Source organism: Carettochelys insculpta, chromosome 8 (genome assembly GCF_033958435.1).
Source record: "Carettochelys insculpta isolate YL-2023 chromosome 8, ASM3395843v1, whole genome shotgun sequence".
Taxonomy (NCBI): Eukaryota; Metazoa; Chordata; order Testudines; family Carettochelyidae; genus Carettochelys; species Carettochelys insculpta.
Window position 1 is genome coordinate 8579357 of NC_134144.1, and position 19592 is coordinate 8598948.

The 19592-nt window shown below is 39.7% G+C and overlaps 1 protein-coding gene across 4 annotated transcripts in view; it reads left to right on the forward strand.

The window, feature by feature from the left end:
* Positions 1 to 19592, forward strand: part of KANSL1L (KAT8 regulatory NSL complex subunit 1 like) — a 111625-nt gene that overhangs the window by 68076 nt on the left and 23957 nt on the right. For all 4 annotated transcript variants that reach the window (XR_012646351.1, XM_075000741.1, XM_075000743.1 and 1 more), the window contains exons 7-8: positions 12680 to 12842; positions 17753 to 17863. Coding sequence is in view for 3 of the 4 variants with exons in the window: in XM_075000741.1 (XP_074856842.1) it covers positions 12680 to 12842; positions 17753 to 17863 (274 nt within the window). In the remaining variant the exon portion in view is untranslated. The remainder of the gene's footprint in view (positions 1 to 12679; positions 12843 to 17752; positions 17864 to 19592) is intronic.

Sequence of the window (19592 nt, forward strand, 5' to 3'; positions counted from 1 at the left end):
GCATGCTAATGAAGCGCTGAATATGCATTTCAGCGCTTCATTAGTAAACTTCAAAATGGCCATTTGCATGGCCATTTCGAAGTTTGGGGCTTGTGTAGACACGGCCTGTGTGTTAAAAGCAGCATGCCTTGTCTACTGGGATTTTTTCAAATATGTTGTGACTGGTTGGATCACAGAGATCTCCTTGAGACTGTCACCTGATGGGCTGATCATACCAATGAACCTACCCCCCTGTCCTCTTGAGGAGTGACAGGAGGGAACATCCTGTCTTGCTGGGCCAGGTGACCTGGCACATGTTTCAGTGGGGCCAACCATAATTCAGACTTACAGGAAAACCAGACCGTTTAAAGATCATTCAGTTGAGTACAGGGCCATGAAGTTACTTGAGTACTAACAATGGCTTTTATTAGCACATTATATGCTCTCCGATGTTAGATCACATGCCACATTTTGCATAAAGCATATTTAAGTGAGGCATATTCTACGAAGGCATAACATCACATATGTTATTTAGGGCACTGGCTAACATCTTAAATATTAGTGTTTACAAGATCAGATCGGCCTCCATCGTTTGCATGTGACTGTAAATGACTCCCTAAGAGCCAGTATTTTGGTGAGGATTGTTTAAATGCAATGTGTTTTGACAGTCCCTCCACCCCCTGTGCAGGAAACCACCTATACCTGTACATCATCTTTGGAGGGGCCAAAATCTGGCTGTGGTGTCTTTGCAGTAGTTAAAAGGTTTTCCTCACCTTCTAGCAATCCTTATTACTCATTTTAGGTGGTTTTATGATTTCTTTGTGTCACTTCTGCAGCCCAAAGGGACCTCAACATGAGCCAGAATCGGACCAATTCAGTTTCTAGCTACCTTTTCAAAATCCAGTTTTCAGATAAATTTAAATGTTAACATTTGACTCTATAGATGGGAAAAATGATGTTTTTCATTTCTGAATCTTTTACTTGCATGGTGGTCTCTGATTTTGCTCTGTTGCAGTGCTTTGAAAAGTAGGTGCTTAGAGTCTGGCTAGCCCAAGGAATTGAGAATAGGAGATAGGTGACACCTGTCCTTGAGATCTGAGATCTGGATACTATCTCATAGAAATGAAAAGGACCTTCAGAGGTCTTTGAGTCCACTCTCGTGCTAACAGGAAATCTTAAAGAAATGAAAGGTTATATGTACCCAGAAGACTGCACTGAATTTTATAGCCAGAGGAGTTCTCTCCAGTTTAGTGTGGAGGTAAAACTGAGGGACCAGCATGGAACAGTTTGCATTGCTGTTCTGTGTGCTATATCTGCTCTGCTGCAGAGGAGATAAAATAGAAAAAAAAGATGATGCAGTGCTCTTTTCCTGTCAATCTCAGGGCTCTCACAAAATGCCAAATTCATTTCACATGTTAAACAAGAAGGAGAAAGAAATCAAAATCAAGTCACATAATACTTCTGTTTCAAACAAGGGAAAAGAAATCCTGCCAAGGAAGTAAGTGACAAAATCAGACTGGGCATTTTAAACAAATACTGACAGCCTAAATTAAATAGATATCAAGTCCTTGAATTAAGAACTGTCATCAGTGTATTGCTTCCTTCCAAGAAATCTTTTTCTTTCTGTGACCCAGCAGCCCTGCTATCACTTTCTCTTCATCTTACTGGCTACAGTTGGTTACCCAGTCATTGATGAGATTGTTCAGCGTAAAATAGAAGAATAGTGAGTATCTGCCCAGGCTGATTGTTAGATTAGGCAGAGTTTCTAAGGCCGAAGCTGCAAAATGGGTACTTGCCCCTGAGACTGACAGTTATTTTGTCAGAGAATGCAACTATTAGTTTGTTAATAGATAGCTCATCAAATTTGTTCAACCTTGCTCAGAGAAAGATGGATTTCACTGTAAAGGGGTGGGTAAAATTCCATTCTGGAGCCTTAATTCAACTTGGTAAAGTGATACTGGTTTCTCTAGCAAAAAGTAACCATATCCTCTTAATTCAGGAACTTATATGGCCTCAAATACCATAGTATCTGAGCACACCACAATCTTTAATGTATTCCACCTCACAATATCCGTGTGACAACATCCCCCATCACTTCATTTTACTGAGGAGGGCTAAAGTGACTTGTCAGAGAGCACAGAAAAGACTGTGAAGGTGCAGGGAACTGAACCTGAGTCCCAAGCTAGCACCCCAGCCCTGGACTGTCCTTGTCCTGAGATGTAAGAAGCTTTCCCCTCCCTTTTCCCCTTTCAGGTTTTTACTCATTCTTTTGAATAATAAAGATTGTCTCTGGAGGCCATTGTCCCAGAATGGCGGTGAATGAAAATATAGTGGAGTAGTTTGACAGGCAGTTTAAAGATTGACTGCGTTTTCTGAACCATCCTTTGTGCTAGATTTGAGACTGTATTTTGAGATAACTAATTACAGTAGATTTCACTTATTAGCAACCTCTTAGTTTTTAGCTAAAAAAAAATTGTCTGAGATCTGCCAATAAGCAAAAAGCAGATGTGTGGGGCTGCAGGCACGGAAAAAAGCACTGGGACATGCCCTTCAGTCCTGCCTGCAAGCAGTGCTTGGTGTGTTCCAGCGCAAACCTTCCCATGGGGCTACTGCTATGGAAGGAATTGGTGGGATATGCTGAACCCAGCAGGGCATCGCCTGAAGGGTGCTGGGAGATGTGTGCGGCTCTGTGGGCCCACAGTACCTTGGTCTGGGACGCTGTTTGAGTGTAATTATGTTTCCAACCATAGAGCAGAATTAAAAATAATCCATAGAAACTAGCAGAAGAGGTTTGGGGAAAAAATGAAATTTGAAAGTAGGCAAAAGTAGAAATGTGAACAATACGAAAAGCTTAAAACTGAATTGATATCAAATTGTGCACAAGCTAGCCCATTCAGCCACAACAGTTTATTGCAACACCCATCATTCTGCAGCTTAAGTCACCTGTTTATTATTGTATTTTGTCTTAAGCCATCCACTGGTTGTCACTTGCAGTCAGACCCCGCTTCATGACTGTGATAGCACGTGCTTCAAAGTGCTTCAGAGCGATGGGTTGAGATGACTGCAACTGAACCAAACTCGACTTTTGCCAAAGGGAGTGTTTACTTTATGGGCAAGAAAGCACAAAACTTTTAAGTTTTAGTCTCAGCTTGGCCAAATTATAAAACATTTTCATCCTTCTAATTCAGTTTTCAGTTGCTTAAATATTCCCTGTGTTGGTTTTTTTATAGTTACAGGCTCAGTGCTTTTCTTATATGTCTGCCGTCTACTGTAGTGTATGTGGCTAATAATAATGCAGAAAGAATTTCCTACAATTTGTGCTTTTTTGGTCTTTGTGTTTAATTTCTCCACACCCTTACATGTCTGTAGGCCTAATTAGTGAGACTGGGTGATTGAGATAATATCTTTTATTGTAGCAGCTTCTGGTGGTGAGAGATGAGCTTTTCATTTTACACAGAGCTTTGCTTCTAAGGGCCATCCCAAGGGAAGGGGCAGGGCCTAGAGCAACATTCACCTCTGATGTCCCAGGCCCCTCCCCCGCTCCAACCCCTTCTCCTTATCTCCTTCTCCAGCAACAAGGCCAGGGAGTTTACCAGGAGCCAGAGGTTGCACGTGGCTGCTGTAGCAGCGTCAAGGGGATTGTCCCCCCACCCCTCTTGCACTGATCACGTGGGTGGTGAGCATGGCAGCCTGCTCTGTTCTGCTGCACTTCGGCCACTGCTGAGAAGCTAGGCGCGATGGGCCACGAGGGGAGTGGGGCAGAGTGGTGTTGTCTGCAGCTCCCACCACCCTTCTGACCAGTGCAGAAGGGGTGGGGCGGTGACTCCCACCCCCGGCTGCTGCTCCCACCCCTGCAAGCAACCCCTGGACCTACATAACCCCCTGGCCCAGCCCCAGGTAATCCTGCCCCTCCCATCCATCGGGCAGCTGGGGCAGCTGTCGCGGGGTCCCTAAAAGTGCAAGGACTGGGGCCGCCACCCCACCTCATCCTAATGGTTGGGACGGCCCTGTTTCCTTTCAGGTATTTTGCACCTTATATAGTTATTTACATCTGAATTGATGGTGTGTTATTTCACACTCCCTTTACATAATTATTGAAAATTACACAAAGTAAGCAGCAGTGGAGAATCAGGCTCTGTGACTATTCCCTGATTAGGTTCTTTACTTTTGAAGCACTGTTTGGCTTTTTATTGTAAAGATGAGAAATACTATGTTTCTCCTCATTTTAAAATTTCTCTGTGCTGTATCTCCATCTACTGGTTAAATTTGACAGATCTGGTAGTCTGGATGGACTCAGAATTACACACAGTGTATTAAAGGTGAATGGTTTAAAAAATATTAAATCAGTTCTCAGGGTTCCAGAAGAAAGTTCCTAAAGTATAAAATGTGTATGTACCCTAAAGTCTCAAAAAACAGAACGCAAATAATTTTATTTGCAGATTTTATTTAAACAAACAAAAAAAAACACTCAGGATTTTCTGGGAGCAAACTCATGATTTTTGAAAGCTTAGGGTTGGCTCAGGGATGGCCGTACTGTTATATGGTTATAACGTTACTTGTTCTTTTTAAGTGACGTGCACACATTCCTATCTAAAATAAATGAAGACTGAATTTCTGTTCTGGTGTAAATTTGTTTTAAGCTCTTTAGGGTAGGGAGTGTTTTAATGTGCACTGACCCTAATTGGTTGTCTTTACAGTACTGTAATACACGTTGTTGTTGTTGTTGTTGTTGTTGTTATTATTATTATTATTATTATTATTATTATTATTATTAATAGGGCTGTCAATTGATTAAAATGAATAGTGATTAATCTTGTGATTTCAAAATTTATTGTGGTTAAATTCATGGTTAATACAATACCTTTTACATAAGTAGTTTTTGGATGCTGTCTACATTGTCAAATATATCAATTTTAAATTGCAGGACAATTCAAGTTGTACAGTGCTCCCTTTAGGATTATTTTTAATTATAAATATTTACATTGTAAGAAACAAAATAGAGTTTTTCAGTTCCCTCATTACAAGTACTATTGTGCACTCTCTAAATGTTGAACTTACTAATATAGAATTATGCACACAGGAACAACTGCATTCAGAAATAAAACAATGTAAAAACTTTACAGCCTACAAGTCCAACTTCTTGTTTAGACAATTGCTGTTTACATTTGTGTTAAATTCTGTCTCTTTTCAATGTCACCTGGAAATGAAAACAGGCATTTCCCTGGCACTGTTTTATCTGGTGTCGCATGGTATTTACATGGCTGATATGCTAAGGATTCTTATGTCCCTTTTAGCTTCAACCACCATTCGAGAGGACATGCATCCATGCTGATGCAGGATTCTGCTTCATAATGCTCCAAAACACTGTGAACCAATGCATGTTCGTTTTCATCACCTATGCCACTAACTGATGGTTGGTTTTATCCACATGGCAGAATGTGGATAAAACAGAGCAGGAGACGTACCGTTCTCCCCACGAGGAGTTCAGCCACAAACTTAACATTTTTTATTTTTTTTAATGAGCATCGTGAGTGTTGATGTATGTCCTCTGGAATAGTGGCCAAAGCATGAAGGATGAATATTTAGCATATCTGGCATGTAAATGCATTGCAATGCTGGCTACAAAAGTGCTGTGTGAAAACCTGTTCTCAACTTTCAGGTGACTCTAAGTAAGATGCAGGCATCATCATTTCCCATAAATATAAACAAATTGGGTTCTCTTACATAATTGCCTGAACAAGGATGTGCAGGACTGAGTGGGCTTCTGGGTGCTGAAGTTTTACAGTTTTGTTTTGAGTGCAGTTATGTAACAAAAACCAAATCTACATTGGTAAATTTACAGTTTGTGTTCTGGTATAATTTAATATATTTGAAAATACAGAAAAGCATCCAAAGTATTTTATAAATTTCAATTGATTATTTTAAGAGTGATGAAAACTATGATTAATCTTGATTAATTTTAATTGCAGTTAATATGTTTGAGTTAAGTGTATAAGTTAACTGTGATTGACAGCCCTAAATAATAATAATAACAATTAATGAGAGCTTCCTTAGTTCAGACTAAAACAGGAATTCACAGTAATGCAGGAAGATGTTGGAAGAAACGAAAGAGTTAACACAGTATAAACGTCATTACTTAAAGTAATATCCCATTTTGCTTGAAGGAGGTAAGTGGGAGTATGGGAGAGGGGACAGAGATAAATTATATATAAATATTTATCAGTGTTGGAGACTTTATTTGAACTTCTTCCAGGAAAATCTGTACTATATTTGCCATATTGCCATTCACTCACGTGGTAGAAGATAGTCATGTAGATTTCTATTTAAATCATTATTACAGTTCTCTGCCTTGTTTCATTAATTTGCTCAGTCCATACATATTTAAAAGTAATTTCTTTTTTTTGGGCAGTAATACAGTCCAACATGTTCTTCCAGAGCTACCTTGCACATAAGGAAGTATTTTTCCTTCTTTAATTGTGCTGAAAGTTTTCTGTTAATCTTTTGCCTTGTTACCCCACAGGTTGACTGAACCAGTTGCCTTGGCATAACTGCTTGGCACAGCCAGTCTTTGAAAAGCTGTGAGCATAACACATTCTGTGGTGTTGCCAGATCACCTGCAAACTTGTTTCAAGTAGAGGGTCAATTCTGCTTCTACATAAGTGTGTAGCACCTTTGTAGAAATGTAAAATCTTTCTTCCTGTTTAGTGTCCTGGGGAGCAGTATGATCCCTGGAGAATACGGTCACCATTCTGAAAATACAGTTCAGGACAAAAGGAATTTATCAAAAATGCCAGAATTTCCCATACAGTGAAGATTTTGAGTATTAACCAGCTCTGTTCATTCTCTCTACTGAATACCTGCAGAGCTCCAACAATTGACAAGTGGTTCATAAAATCTTGAGGCATTCTCTATGAAGAGTCTAAACTCCCTCAGAAGAGCAGTGGCTAGAGCACATCCAACTTAGGCAATCTTTTATAGAGAAAACATTTGTGGAAACCCAATTCTTTTATCAGCATCTCTCCCCAAAAGTTTGCATGTATCTAAACTTATCCCCTCCCCCATTTTTGAAAGTGCCCGTGAAACTTGAGGTGTTGTATCATTCTTAGTATCTATTTAACAAAAGTTCATAATCGTATTAATTATAGCTGCCTCTACACTAGCAAGTTCTTTTGAAAGATTTTTTGAAAGAAGGGGGCTCTTTTGAAGGAGCCCATGGAGCATCTACACACAAAAAGCCGTCTTTCGAAAGTAAATCGAAAGAATGTGGTTCTCCTTTTGAAATCACTCTTCCTTTCCTGTTTTAGGAAGAGTGCCCCCTTTTGAACGGTTTTTTTGAAAGAAAATGTGTCGATGCTCTGCAGGGCTCATCCTTTGAAAGAATAGTCTTCATTTTCAATCCTTGGCCCGTTCTTTCCAAAGATCCAGAGTTGTGTGGACTCTCTCTTTCAAAAGAGGAGATCACTCTTTTAATTTGCTTTTTTGTGTGTGGACACACACTTTCGCAAGAAGTTCTTTTGGAAGAGATCTTCTGGAAGAGCTCTTTCAAAAGATCTCTGTCATGTAGACGTAGCCATTGTGTATTTGAAACAAACACTTTTTTCTGTTCTTCAGAGTCCATGAAAACTAGAGAAGATGTTTATAGAAGGACAGTGAAACGTATCAGAAGTTCATTCTGTTATTTTAAAATACAAGGAGAAAACAGGAGAAAAACATACCCCAAAGTAAAGTCAATTATCTAAACATTATGGTTGAATTCTAAGCTAACTCACCCAGCAGTTTATCTTCAGCACTATTTGGCTTTACTGCAGAAGAAATCAGAAGGGGCAAGTGGAAACTACTCCCAAATTCAAAACACATCCTGATCCAGAAAGATTATATGTAGCTTGTTAGTGTGACAAAATGATGATGAATCATTCTGAGACTGAGATTGCTGCCTTTGTTCTGGGAGGATTATGACTTGAATAGTGTTGCTTAAATGCCAGTTGTATTAAGAACAGTAAAAATGCTTATTACAATTAAGAATGACAATTTTGTGCACAGTCACAGAGAGGTATCCGTGTTAGTCTGTATCTGCACAAAACAAAAAAGAAGTCCCATGACACTTTAAAGACAAAATAATTTATTAGGTGATGAGCTGTCTTGGGACTAATGACTAATTTGCCAGTTTTCATTTCATTTTTTCTATCTTTCTGTTAAATTCTTGTCATGCCAGTTTAATTTTATCAGAATTTACAGACCTGAAGAAGTGGGTCTGTCCCATGAAAGCACATCACCTAATAAATCATTTCATTAGTCTTTAAAGTGCTACAGGACTGCTTTTTTGTTTAATTTAGAGCACATTCTTTTACATTTCAAGTTTTTCATTCTGAAGTAAATACTAATCAGAATCAGTATATGAAATAAAAAAATAATCAAACAGCAAAATCTGTTAAGACTTGTCTCTGACCAGTCTTGAAAATGTGCCTAAATATAACCAAACAGCATTCAGGTCTCATGTTACAATCAGTTAACTCTCAGTTACATCACTGTAAAACTGGAATAAAGCCAATACTTAAGTAATCAATGGCCAGCTAAAATTCAGGGATTTTCATATGGAATTGATGAATTACCCTTTTGTGAAGTTGGTATATATCAAAATGAGATGCTACCAGCCCCAATTAAGCACCCAACAAACTGCAAATAATTGTTTTTCTGTCTTTTTTTGTCAGGAATGTTTTATTCATTCATATAGGTGAAGATTAAGTGGACTTTTTGCTAAATTATGGTTTGTTCAGTATACTTTTCTTCCTTTAATAATAGCCCTTTCCTCCAAGCAGAGTTCCTCATTTATTTAATAAAATGACAGACATGCATATGGGATAGATACACAAACTTTTCATTTGTTTACTACAACAAACTAAAATCAGAAGACTAACCCGTCAATATTCACATTTTATTATTACAAGTCAAATCTAGCTCTCTGAAACTATGTATGCTATAGATGGCGACATTTGTCAGTTGAAGACCAAAAATATTTTACCTCCTGTTATTACAAATGACAACCCTGGGTGAAAACAAGGTACCTGGCCAGAAATGGAGGAAAAAGGTTTGGAAAACTCATGTCTGAATAGTTGCTCAGTGTATATCACTTTTTACATAATGTATTAAAATGCCTCCAATACACCAAGAGACAATAATATGTACTATGTTACTCATTATTAGTTACTAATAAAATCTGGGATGGATTTCCCTGCATTCCCACAATGTCAAATCCATAGTGCCTTCCTATAATGTTGCTTGCCAGGCTGTATATTTTCAGTCTACGGAGGAGTTTTGTCAGACAACTCAACTCAGGTTATTTTCAGTATCTTTGGCTATGTCTTGGTTACAGTGGTTTGTCGGCAGAAGTTTTTACCAGAAGATGTCTTGCAACAAAACTTCTGTCAACAGAATCCGTAAATTCCTGCAAGATATTTCGTTTTAGTTAAATCAGCATTTTCGAACAGAAAACTGTTCTGGCGGAAATTTTCCAACCAGCTGTAATAGCAGACGTTCCTAACTGTGCAAGGTCAAATTCTTCTTAGCTCTCAATTGTTTATAGAGGAGTTTGAAAATAAAATAGCTCTTCCCAGGAGTTTTCTTCTTTTGCATGTGTTTACCATTATTTTCTCCTGAATTACAAGAGAGCTAGTATAGGGTGGTTATTTGTTGTTTGTTTTGGGTGTCTTTTGTTGACTTGACTGTGGAGAACCAAAGCAAAAACAAAAAACATCCTGCAGTCACTGTTTTAAATGTAATTACCATTTTAAACTAGCTTGAGAATTGGAAGGATATCTCTGACTGCACTTCAAAGGCTGGGCCTGCCCCTTTAAGCCAGGGGGTGTCACCACTGTGTATTGCATATAGCACTGAACACATCATCAATTCTTAGATAATAAAACTGTGCTCTCCCTTTCTTGTGCCTAACTAACTTTACAGTATGGTCCAAAATAATGTTTGGGGAACTAATCAAACTGGTTTAAAAGTAGGAAATTCAAAGTCAAGACTGAAACTCTAGGATTTAAAGAGGAAAGTCTTATCTGAGTGTTTTCGGGAGGTTGTTTCAGTCCAGTGTTAAATGATTAAAGAAAAATAGATGTCATATGAAAGTTTTATAATTTATCCGAAAGATATGATTTGTTTCTTCCTTGAGTCATTTAGTTTCTCAAGTAAATAGGCTGATAAGGCAGTTTGGGGAAAAAAACAAACAAACATACACATCCAAGCGATTGTATTGGGTCTTTGGGAATGCACTCGTCTCTAAAGAAATATAGATCTATCTATGTCGCAGGGACTGCGTTAGCATAGCTGTGGTGGAGTAGCCCTCTAGAATAGAGGTGGCATAGTTTAACTTGAGTTTTTCTGCTAGGATGGAAATACTACCTTTCTGAATGGTTTTAGCTGTGCTACAGGAGCACTCTTCTATCAGCATCTGTGCTAGGGAGTTTGTCGGTACAGCCTAGTCACTGACCGAGAGGGCTATGCTACTGTAAGCTATATGTATAGAGCAGGTTGCTTTTATTATTATGCCATTTTAAGAATCAAAACCAAAGTGGCTGCCTGTGAGCCATTCAGGTTTGTTTGTGGTGCTCACAAATAAACTTTTGTTTTGTTGGTTTTTCTCTTTTTTTCAAGGACATTCAATAACATTTGTGGAATGTCCAAACAAAGACACCAGTCCTGCCAACATTTAATGTGCCTACTTAATTTCAAGTGTGTGAATGATGTCACTGACTTCAGTAGGACTGGTTATGTTTAAAGTTGAACATGGATGCACTTGATTGGAAGATCCTGGCTGTATTACATTTTATCTTTACCAGGAGAAATATTTTAATTGTTTCCTGTGAACAAACCAGCACAGTGTAATCCTAAGCAATCAGAGATCCTGCTCTGCTCTAAAACCTTTGCATGCACTAGTTACTGTAGAAGCCCCTGTGAGCAATACTGAAGTAGAGAATCTGGTTATGGAGGGGGAGAATATTTTTAATCCTTAGTGGTCTTCAGAAATGTAATTTTATTCCCGAAGCAGCAATATTGGAGTCCATTATAAGAGCCATTGTTTGAAGGTGGTGGTGTTGGTGGAGGTGGAGGGAATGGATTTATTTTACTCCCTAGGTAGAATCAGTGTTCTACCACTTACGAATGTGAAGGTTTGATATCATCAGCAGAACACGTGTTGGAACGTTGCATAAGGCAGAAAGCAGGGAAAGCTGCTGCTTTCTGAATCTAGGAAGAAAGGAAAGTTAAAATTCCAAATGCACCCTGGTTCATTTGGTTGGCTGCAGCTGTGTCAGCAAAGTCAAGCTGTTTGTTTCTTTCACATAAAGATACTTACTTGTTAAGAAAACAATAATTTGAATATGTCTGCTGCTATTGTCATAATACAGGAGGTGGGAGGTAGTCCTGTTTAAATAAGGTGTTGTTGCAGGAGTCTGCAAAGTGTTCATTTTGTCCCTCTTCACGTCCTTTCCCTCTCATGCAAGAATCTGTTGAGCATCAGGCTTCTTTGTCTGGAATGTCAAAAACGATTTTGGACAAGGTGAGAATGGAGAGTGCATGAAAGCTTTGAGCTAGTGAGGAGGAAGACGGAAACGTCTGCGTTAGTATCAGTTACTGCTAAAAATGAGACAAATGGTACTGTTTTTAAATGTGGGGCATTTTTATGAAGCACTGACGCCTCTTGTACTTAAATTATCTCCTGCCACTGCTCCCATGCCTTCAAAGTGTTGCCCTGTGAGACATTCTGTCACATTCAAGATCTTGCTTTCAAAGCTCAGCATAATCTCCCCCACCACCTGCCACTCTCATTTCTTTCTGCTTTCAGCACATTGTTTACATTACTGATGCCTTTTCAACTTTCTCCTGCCTATTTGTGCAACATCTATCATTTAGTTCTTTACACCTGGATAAATTAACTTCTTGTTTACTAACACACCTCCTGCCTTTGGATCACTCTTCCCAGAAATTCTGTCTACACTCTCCTCTTCATTAGTGCCCACTGAATCTCTTTCCTGCATTATTCCTATGTCTTGTATTGGGGTTTTCTTTTTGCTGTCTATCTTAGATTGTAGCTTCTGTGGGGCAGAGACTTTGCTTTCCTCTCTGAGACTTAATATAAATATATGGCATGCTCAAATAAATTTGTAATGGTAATAACTTCATGTGTAATGCAGTTTTCATGTAAGGGATCAATAATGTATGGAGATGTAAAGGTCCCACGACATTCAGGTTGGTATTATAATGGCAGAGATACTTTATTTTCATGTACCAATACTTTTGTTGTGCCTAATTAGAAAAGTAACTGTAATACTGGCTTTTTGTTTGTTTGTTTGTTTCTTGCTTATGCATACCAAAATTTTGTTATGGGTTGGAAGTAAAATTACTTTCTGATTTGGAAATTACTTTGGAAATAAAATACTGCTACTCTGCAGAATTTGCTAGCTCCAAATTCAGCAAATTAACTTTTCATTCAATTACAGTATACATAGTCCAAAAACACTTTTCCAGATAGCATGGAAATCATAAAAAAACCCACAAGTCAAAATTTGTATGAGAGCATATCTGATTTGCATAGCATCGAGTCATTAGTCTCGTAAAGTATCTGTCTCTTTGCCCTAGATTTAGAAAGTGAATAACAGGAAAATAAACATTTCAGATAATATTGCTGTGAATATCCTTGCAGGCTTTGCCATCTAGAGATGCCTCGTTTCCATATAATTCACAGATGCCTTGCATGGCTCCAGCCTCCATTTGGAGCAGTTATGAGCATGATCCAACATCCAGAATAGTACAACATATACCAGAGGTGGACTCCTCTTTTCATCCTGTGTTATCTTTGTCTTCAGGTAAGACATCCAATTCCATATTCCCAACAAAAAAGCCAGTTGTGTTGTAAATATTTGTGGTCTGACTTAGTTTTTTCTAAACATTTAAAGCTTTGGCTCTGAAAGAACCTCTTAAAAGAAATACTTCTTGCACTCTACTTTAGATGTGTGTAGTAATTAAGATGGCTCAGACTGAAAGATGCTAGAGGGGAAAATATTTTTCTCCTCTTCTAGTGAATTTGTTTTGTACACTTTGATAGCATTTAGTGTTCACATGTTTCTCTTGCCCAGTTGGCCTTGGTAGTTCTGCAGGTCTTTCATGCAATGACAGGTGAAATATATTTCTTTTAAAAAGGTAAGACAGACTTAAAATGTAAAAGCAAAGAAACTCATTTGGGGATCGTGGACATACGTAGAGTTTAAAACTAATTTTTACTGTTTTAATTACGTTTCAGTTGATGTCCCTTTAAGATAAATGTATGAAATACTGATACTGCAGAGCAACATTTCAGGGTTGGTGATGAAAAAAATCAGTCAGGAAATTCAAAAGTGATGTATTCTGACAGGGACACTTAACTCGGTTGCATTGTTCTTTAAAATGTGTGTTGTGTAATGTGTTTAACACTTAAACCAGGAGAACTGAAATGCAAAAATACTACGTATCTGCTATATGCCCAAGGTGATGTTGCTGTTAGAAACTTTACTACTTCAGAAATCGCCTCTGTGTATTCCCTTATGAAGAACATTCATTGGGGCTAGGAATGTAAATGGTTAACTGTAGCAGCTCCCCATCCACTGTAGATAGGAGGCTGCTTTGGCCACACTGGCCCTCTAGGGGCAGGGGCGCTCCAATGCAGCTGGAGCAGCCCTTGCCTGCAGCAGTCCTGGGAGCACTGTGGCTAGTATATGTGGTGGGGGCGGGGTACCCCATTCCACTGGAGTAACCCTGGTCCTTAGTGTCGCCATGAGCACTGTGGCTAGGGTCTCTTCCAGCCAGGTTGCCTCCCACCCCTTTTAATCGGTTAACCAGGTAAACTAAATGTTTAACCAGTTAACTAATAAAACAGGATTTTACATCCCTAATTGTGGCATTGAAGAAATTTGTGACCCTTCATGAAAAAAAAGCCTGTTGAAAGCACAAGCACCTTCTGTTGGCACTGAGTGTTTCAGGCTCAGGCTGTAAAAAGGGCCATGCAGTCCTCCCAGCTTCTTTGCTTTGGATGATTTTCTAGTTGCTTAAAAAAAGCCTTGTCCACCTCTTCTTCCTGGCTAGGTGGTCTGTAGTTGACCCCTCTCATGACATGACCCTTGGTTTTACCTCTTTCATCCTTACCTAGAGACTTTCAATAAGCACGTGTCCTATTTCTTTCTCAACCTCAGACCAAGTTTATACATTTTTAATATGTCAGACAACACCTCTCCCTGTTTCCTTGCCTCTCTTTCCTGAGCAAGCGGTACTATATCATAGTTGTGTTTGTTTACTAGCACTATGAATTCTTTCTCCTTATTCTTCACACTTCTCTTTTTAGTATCCAAACATAGTGTAATGGAAATACAGTGGATTCCTGCGTGCTTGACGTGTGTGGCCTAATTCTCCACTGTGTTGCCTCCCAACTCCTTTTATGTATCCCTATTCATAAGGTATTACTCAGAGCAGATGTGGATTACTTCTTAGGAATGGGAGCTATTCAATAATTGATTAACAAAACAGCAGGCAAGAGGAGGGTGGTGATAGTCTTTTTCCTACTTTGCAGGCAATCAAATAAAATAATGCAGTTTCGCTGGCTTGCCAAAATATTTTTGCTTTTGGATAGGTAATAGTCACTGCCAGTATGGAGAATCTGAAAGTGGTGTGTGCTGATTCTGCCCAGAGCCTATGAATAAACTGGGTCAGATAGCCTTATTTTTTTACATATGGGCCGTGTCTACACTAGCCCCAAACTTCGAAATGGCCACGCAAATGGCCATTTCGAAGTTTACTAATGAAGCGCTGAAATGCATTTTCAGCGCTTCATTAGCATGCAGGCGGCCGCGGCACTTCGAAATTGACGCGGCTCGCCGCCGCGTGGCTCGTCCCAACGGGGCTCCTTTTCATGTTAGTCCATGAGGGAATAAGGGGACTTCGAAGTAGGGGGGGTCCTTTCGAAAAGGAGCCCCGTTGGGATGAGCCACACGGCAGCGAGCCGCGTCAATTTCGAAGCGCCGCGGCCACCCGCATGCTAATGAAGCGCTAAAAATGCATTTCAGCGCTTCATTAGTAAATTTCGAAATGGCCATTTGCGTGGCCATTTCGAAGTTTGGGGCTAGTGTAGACACAGCCATGGCGTGGCACAGGCTCTGAGACATCACATCTCATAGAGATGGACAGGACCTTGGGAGATCCATGAGTACAGTCCCCTGCCCTCTTGGCAGGGCCAAGCACCAGCCCTGACAGATTTTTTAAAATCTGTTTGCTTAGACCCCTAAATGGCCTCCTCAAGGAATGAGCTCACAACCCTGGGTTTAGCAGGCCAATGCTCAAGCCACTGAGCTATCCCTCCCTCCAGATGAGCAGCTCACCTTTGCTTCCTTTCTTCCTCCACACCCCCAAAATAAAACAAAGCCAGGAAGACCGTCGTAATATTGTTAAGGTTAAAAAAAAAAAACAATCCCAAAACAATTTGGTGTATTGTTGGGGGGGCGGGGGGGGGGGCTTCCTGGCATTTTTGTATTTCATAAAGAAATAGGTCCCCATTAATCCTGTGACGTGGAATTTACTTGTAAGACCAGTAAACCAGTAAGATTTAAGTGGTTATAGATAACGACAAGCAGATCAAAATGAATTACCCAATCAGACAAATGGGAAAAGCACAGCTAATTTTGCTCTTGTGAGTTCTTACCCTACATAGCTGTTTTTATGTCAGGTAAAATCTTCAGGGCAGAAACAATCTTATCCTAAGCTGGGTCTCCAGTAAAGTGCTCTGTGTTTCTTATGGTATGTCAGGCAATTTCCAAGGCAGGCTGAAGACAAAAGATGGCAGAACCCCAGGGACCCTTTACAGCTTTCCCCAGTTGAGGGAATTCCATTGTTCTCTTTGTGTAACGGTGTTCTCCAACATGGAAACTGTCACATGAGCAGGTCCTCTGTCCAAGTCCTTTTTAGGCAATCAGCCATTGCCTGTCTGCTGGATTGCATGTTCACAGACAAGTTCCTCATATGTGGATTGACACCCATTAATTAAATTAGCCAAGTACTGCTATCTCCTCATAAGCTATATACTCTCACAAGAGAGTGTCCACGCCTCCTATTGAGGTTTTCACAGAGACAAACATTTGGAATACAAGTACGTAGACACTACCTGTAACTTCAGCTACAAAAGTGATACATGCACAAAATAGGTTTTACAGAAGCAGGAGGTTGCAACATTAGAAATGAGAGATCACAAGCCACACCTCATCCAAAGCATTTCTGAGTTACGCATATTTATAGTCATAACTCATTTTCCATAAAGCATAGGAATGGGGTCCGTCATTAGATCCATCAATGGCTACTAGCCAGGATGGGTAGAAAGAGCATCTGTTTGTCAGAAGCTGGAAATGGGTGACGGAGGATGTATCACTTGATTGTTACCATTCTTTTCATTCCTCCGGGACATCTGGTGTTGGCCACTGTTGAAAGATAGGTTACTGGCCTAGATGTACCTTTGGTCTGACCCAGAGTGGCCATTCTTACGTTTTGCAGACAAAATCTCCCCCATGAACCAAGTTAAAAGTCCCTGTTGCCTTCCTTGTTGGAAACAGAAGTAGGGAACCTACCTTGAAATCACTCTAAGGTGTTCAGCAATAATAGTTTAAAAAATACCAAATAATTCTACCCAGTGGACTAGATTGTGGCTGTTGCAGATCGCAAAATAAAAGAACAACGTGCTCTCCACAGCACTGACTTTTAAGCAGCAATGAGTGCAGATAGGGGATGAAATCTTGCTGAATGTCCACACCACATTCTTTAGGGCCACATATGGAGATACTCTTTGTGACCAGAACTCCGGAATATGAGGACCAACACGTGGAGTTATTCAGAAAGGGCTATTATACTTTGAACTCACATCCTGGTTTTAGCTGACTTAACTTTCAAGAGTAAACAAGCTGCCAGAGCACTGGAGTGCTTTGGGTTATGTTAGTCCATGATCCGCTCACCTTCTGGCTTGTTTTTTTTATCGATTTGTCTTCACTGCAGACATCAGGTGGGTTTGTTTGCTTTCGCAGTGAGATAATCTGTGTGCATTAGCCATGCCTCTGTAAAATTTTAATGGAGGCCTGCCACCAGTATTTTTACTGCAGGGGTAGCTAGGTGAGGTCAGTCATGTGCAGGGGGATAGTACTGATGTCCCTTGACTACCATACAATAAAAATCACAGGCACCTGGTCTCCACTAGGAGTTTACAGAGCTACGGTTGATGCATGTTATTTATGCTGCTGTTAAAAACAGATGCACACTTTTGGTCAGGGGACACCTATTCTGTGTGGACGAAGCTGGAGCATTGCCAGGAACTTCACATCACAGTCCATATCTGCCTCTTTCACTTCTTACTTTCTGGGTCCCGCAGCCATCCCCCCATGTTCCTGGCAGGGTGTACCAGAGAGCTGATCAGTTCTCCAAAAACATCTCTGTCCTGCTTCTCTTTTGTCCTTCTTTGTAAAATATACCCCTTGGCTGTTTTCCAGCTCTTCTATCTGAAGACTTTGCCTGGCACACGCAGCTAATCACTCATGTCAGGGCTGCCCTACCATCACTCTTGTTGAGGTGGTGGCCTCGAGGCAACTATATTGCTTGTACAGAATATAATGTGCTATTCTATAAATGGAAATGTAATACCAATGTACAACTTCTTGTTCCGTAGCTGGGAGGCTGGCCCAAATGTATGTACGTCTTCCTTTGTTTTGTCTTTTAGATATTCCTCTTCATATATATTTTGAAACATTGTTAAAGGAGGACAAGATCAAAGGAGATCCTATTGACCTCTCAGCACTCAGGGTAGAGTTTAAAATGTCTCCATCAAATGGTATGTGATACAAAATATTTAAATTGGTGCAATACTTATATTTTTGCTATTTTCTTAAAACTTTATTTTTGTATTACTGGACCCTGCCTTAAATATTAGTGTTTTCAGGTGTGCAGGCTTTTCATGTGGTGAATAAAAGCATGCCCCTGCCCAACATAGTTTACAATCTGAACAGATGCAAAGATTAGATACTGGGGGGAATAAGAGGCACAAGAGTTAGGAAGGTGGGGAGAAACTCATCTCACTCACATAGATTCCAAAGAGTTTGGTTTTATGTGGTAAAGTGTGAAGGGAATAGGTAGGGAAGATCTTCTGTCCTGTAACCTGTACAGGACCTGAGAGTGCTGTACAGTTCTCCCTTCTTGCTATTTTTAATTATGAGCTGGAATAACAGGTACAGTTTCTACTGATAGTTATGGGTGGGCAAACTGGACCTGCATAAACACAGCTGTTTGGCCTTTTTTTTGTGGCCTTCTGCACCAGTTCCCAAGAGATTAAAAATGTTCCACTCATTGTTCAAGTGGAGGTGGCCAAGGAACCAGAACTGTAATACATTTGAGGCCCATATGTTTCTATGCGGTATATTGTATTTATGAGAACATAAAACCAACCAGTGCCAAAAGGTATTTCACACCAGTATGCCGTTGACTCATCTAATTCACTAAGTCCTTGCTAAGCAAATCACATACAGACTCCTGGAACTAGCCTATAATCCTGTTGCTGATTATTCTCATTAAGAGATGCTATTGCAATCAGAGTGAGCTCAGAAGCGTGATAACAGACTCCTCCAATTGGTCACTGAGGGCTTACTAAACGCTGTTTGTGTTTGGCTAGAACTATATTGAGTTAGAAACTGAGAAAAACAGCACAATCCCCTAATATCAATGCATTTTATCAGTGTGAAGGTGCACATTCAGAAATAAGCTATGGTGGTATAAGCATCTTCATGCTGTGTCTCTGCACTGAATATTACTTTAACTATAGCAACAGCTAACCTGATACATGTACAGCAGAACAAAAATAAGGGGTGTGGCTCAAACCCAGAATCTTTGCACTATTTAATACGTTAATGTGCTGGAAGAGTTGAAAACCACGGCATTAATTCAGTAAAGTACTTAAATGCATAAGTGAAGTGAATGGGACTGTTTAAGTACCTTGCTGAATCAGAGCATTACTAATTATTTTAAGTGAAATGTGTTACTTAAAGCTATGGATATTTTCCATCTTTTATTGTGTAATTACCTTCTTTGGTTACTCAGCTGGTGAGCTGCCTAGTATTTATTCGTTGTTGGTTAGACTTTGTCGAGATGAAGGAAAAGTGGTTTACTAAAATGAGGTATGTATAGCATAAAAAGGTAGCAGCTAAAATAAGGTGTTTTTACATGAGTTCTGTGGGACAGGAAAGAATTGACTTCTGCAGGAAATTTGCCTTCCATCATATTCCTTATTTCCCATTTACTGAACATTGTTCCTCTTCCATTGTAACTGCTTCTTGCTATGTGCTTCGTGTTCAAAGTGTTTAGTTGCTTAAATATAAATGGCCCATCTAGAAATACAGCTAACACTAGCTGAAATTTGAGTTAACCCTTGCTTGTAGTGAGGTTAGGAGGAAAAAGACCAAAGGGCTAGATGCTTCTCTGTAAATCAAGTGAAGTAAATATGCTTGATAACTCAGAGGTGAATTTGGCACCAGTGGCTTGAGTTTTTTTGTATCTACACATCAGATTGT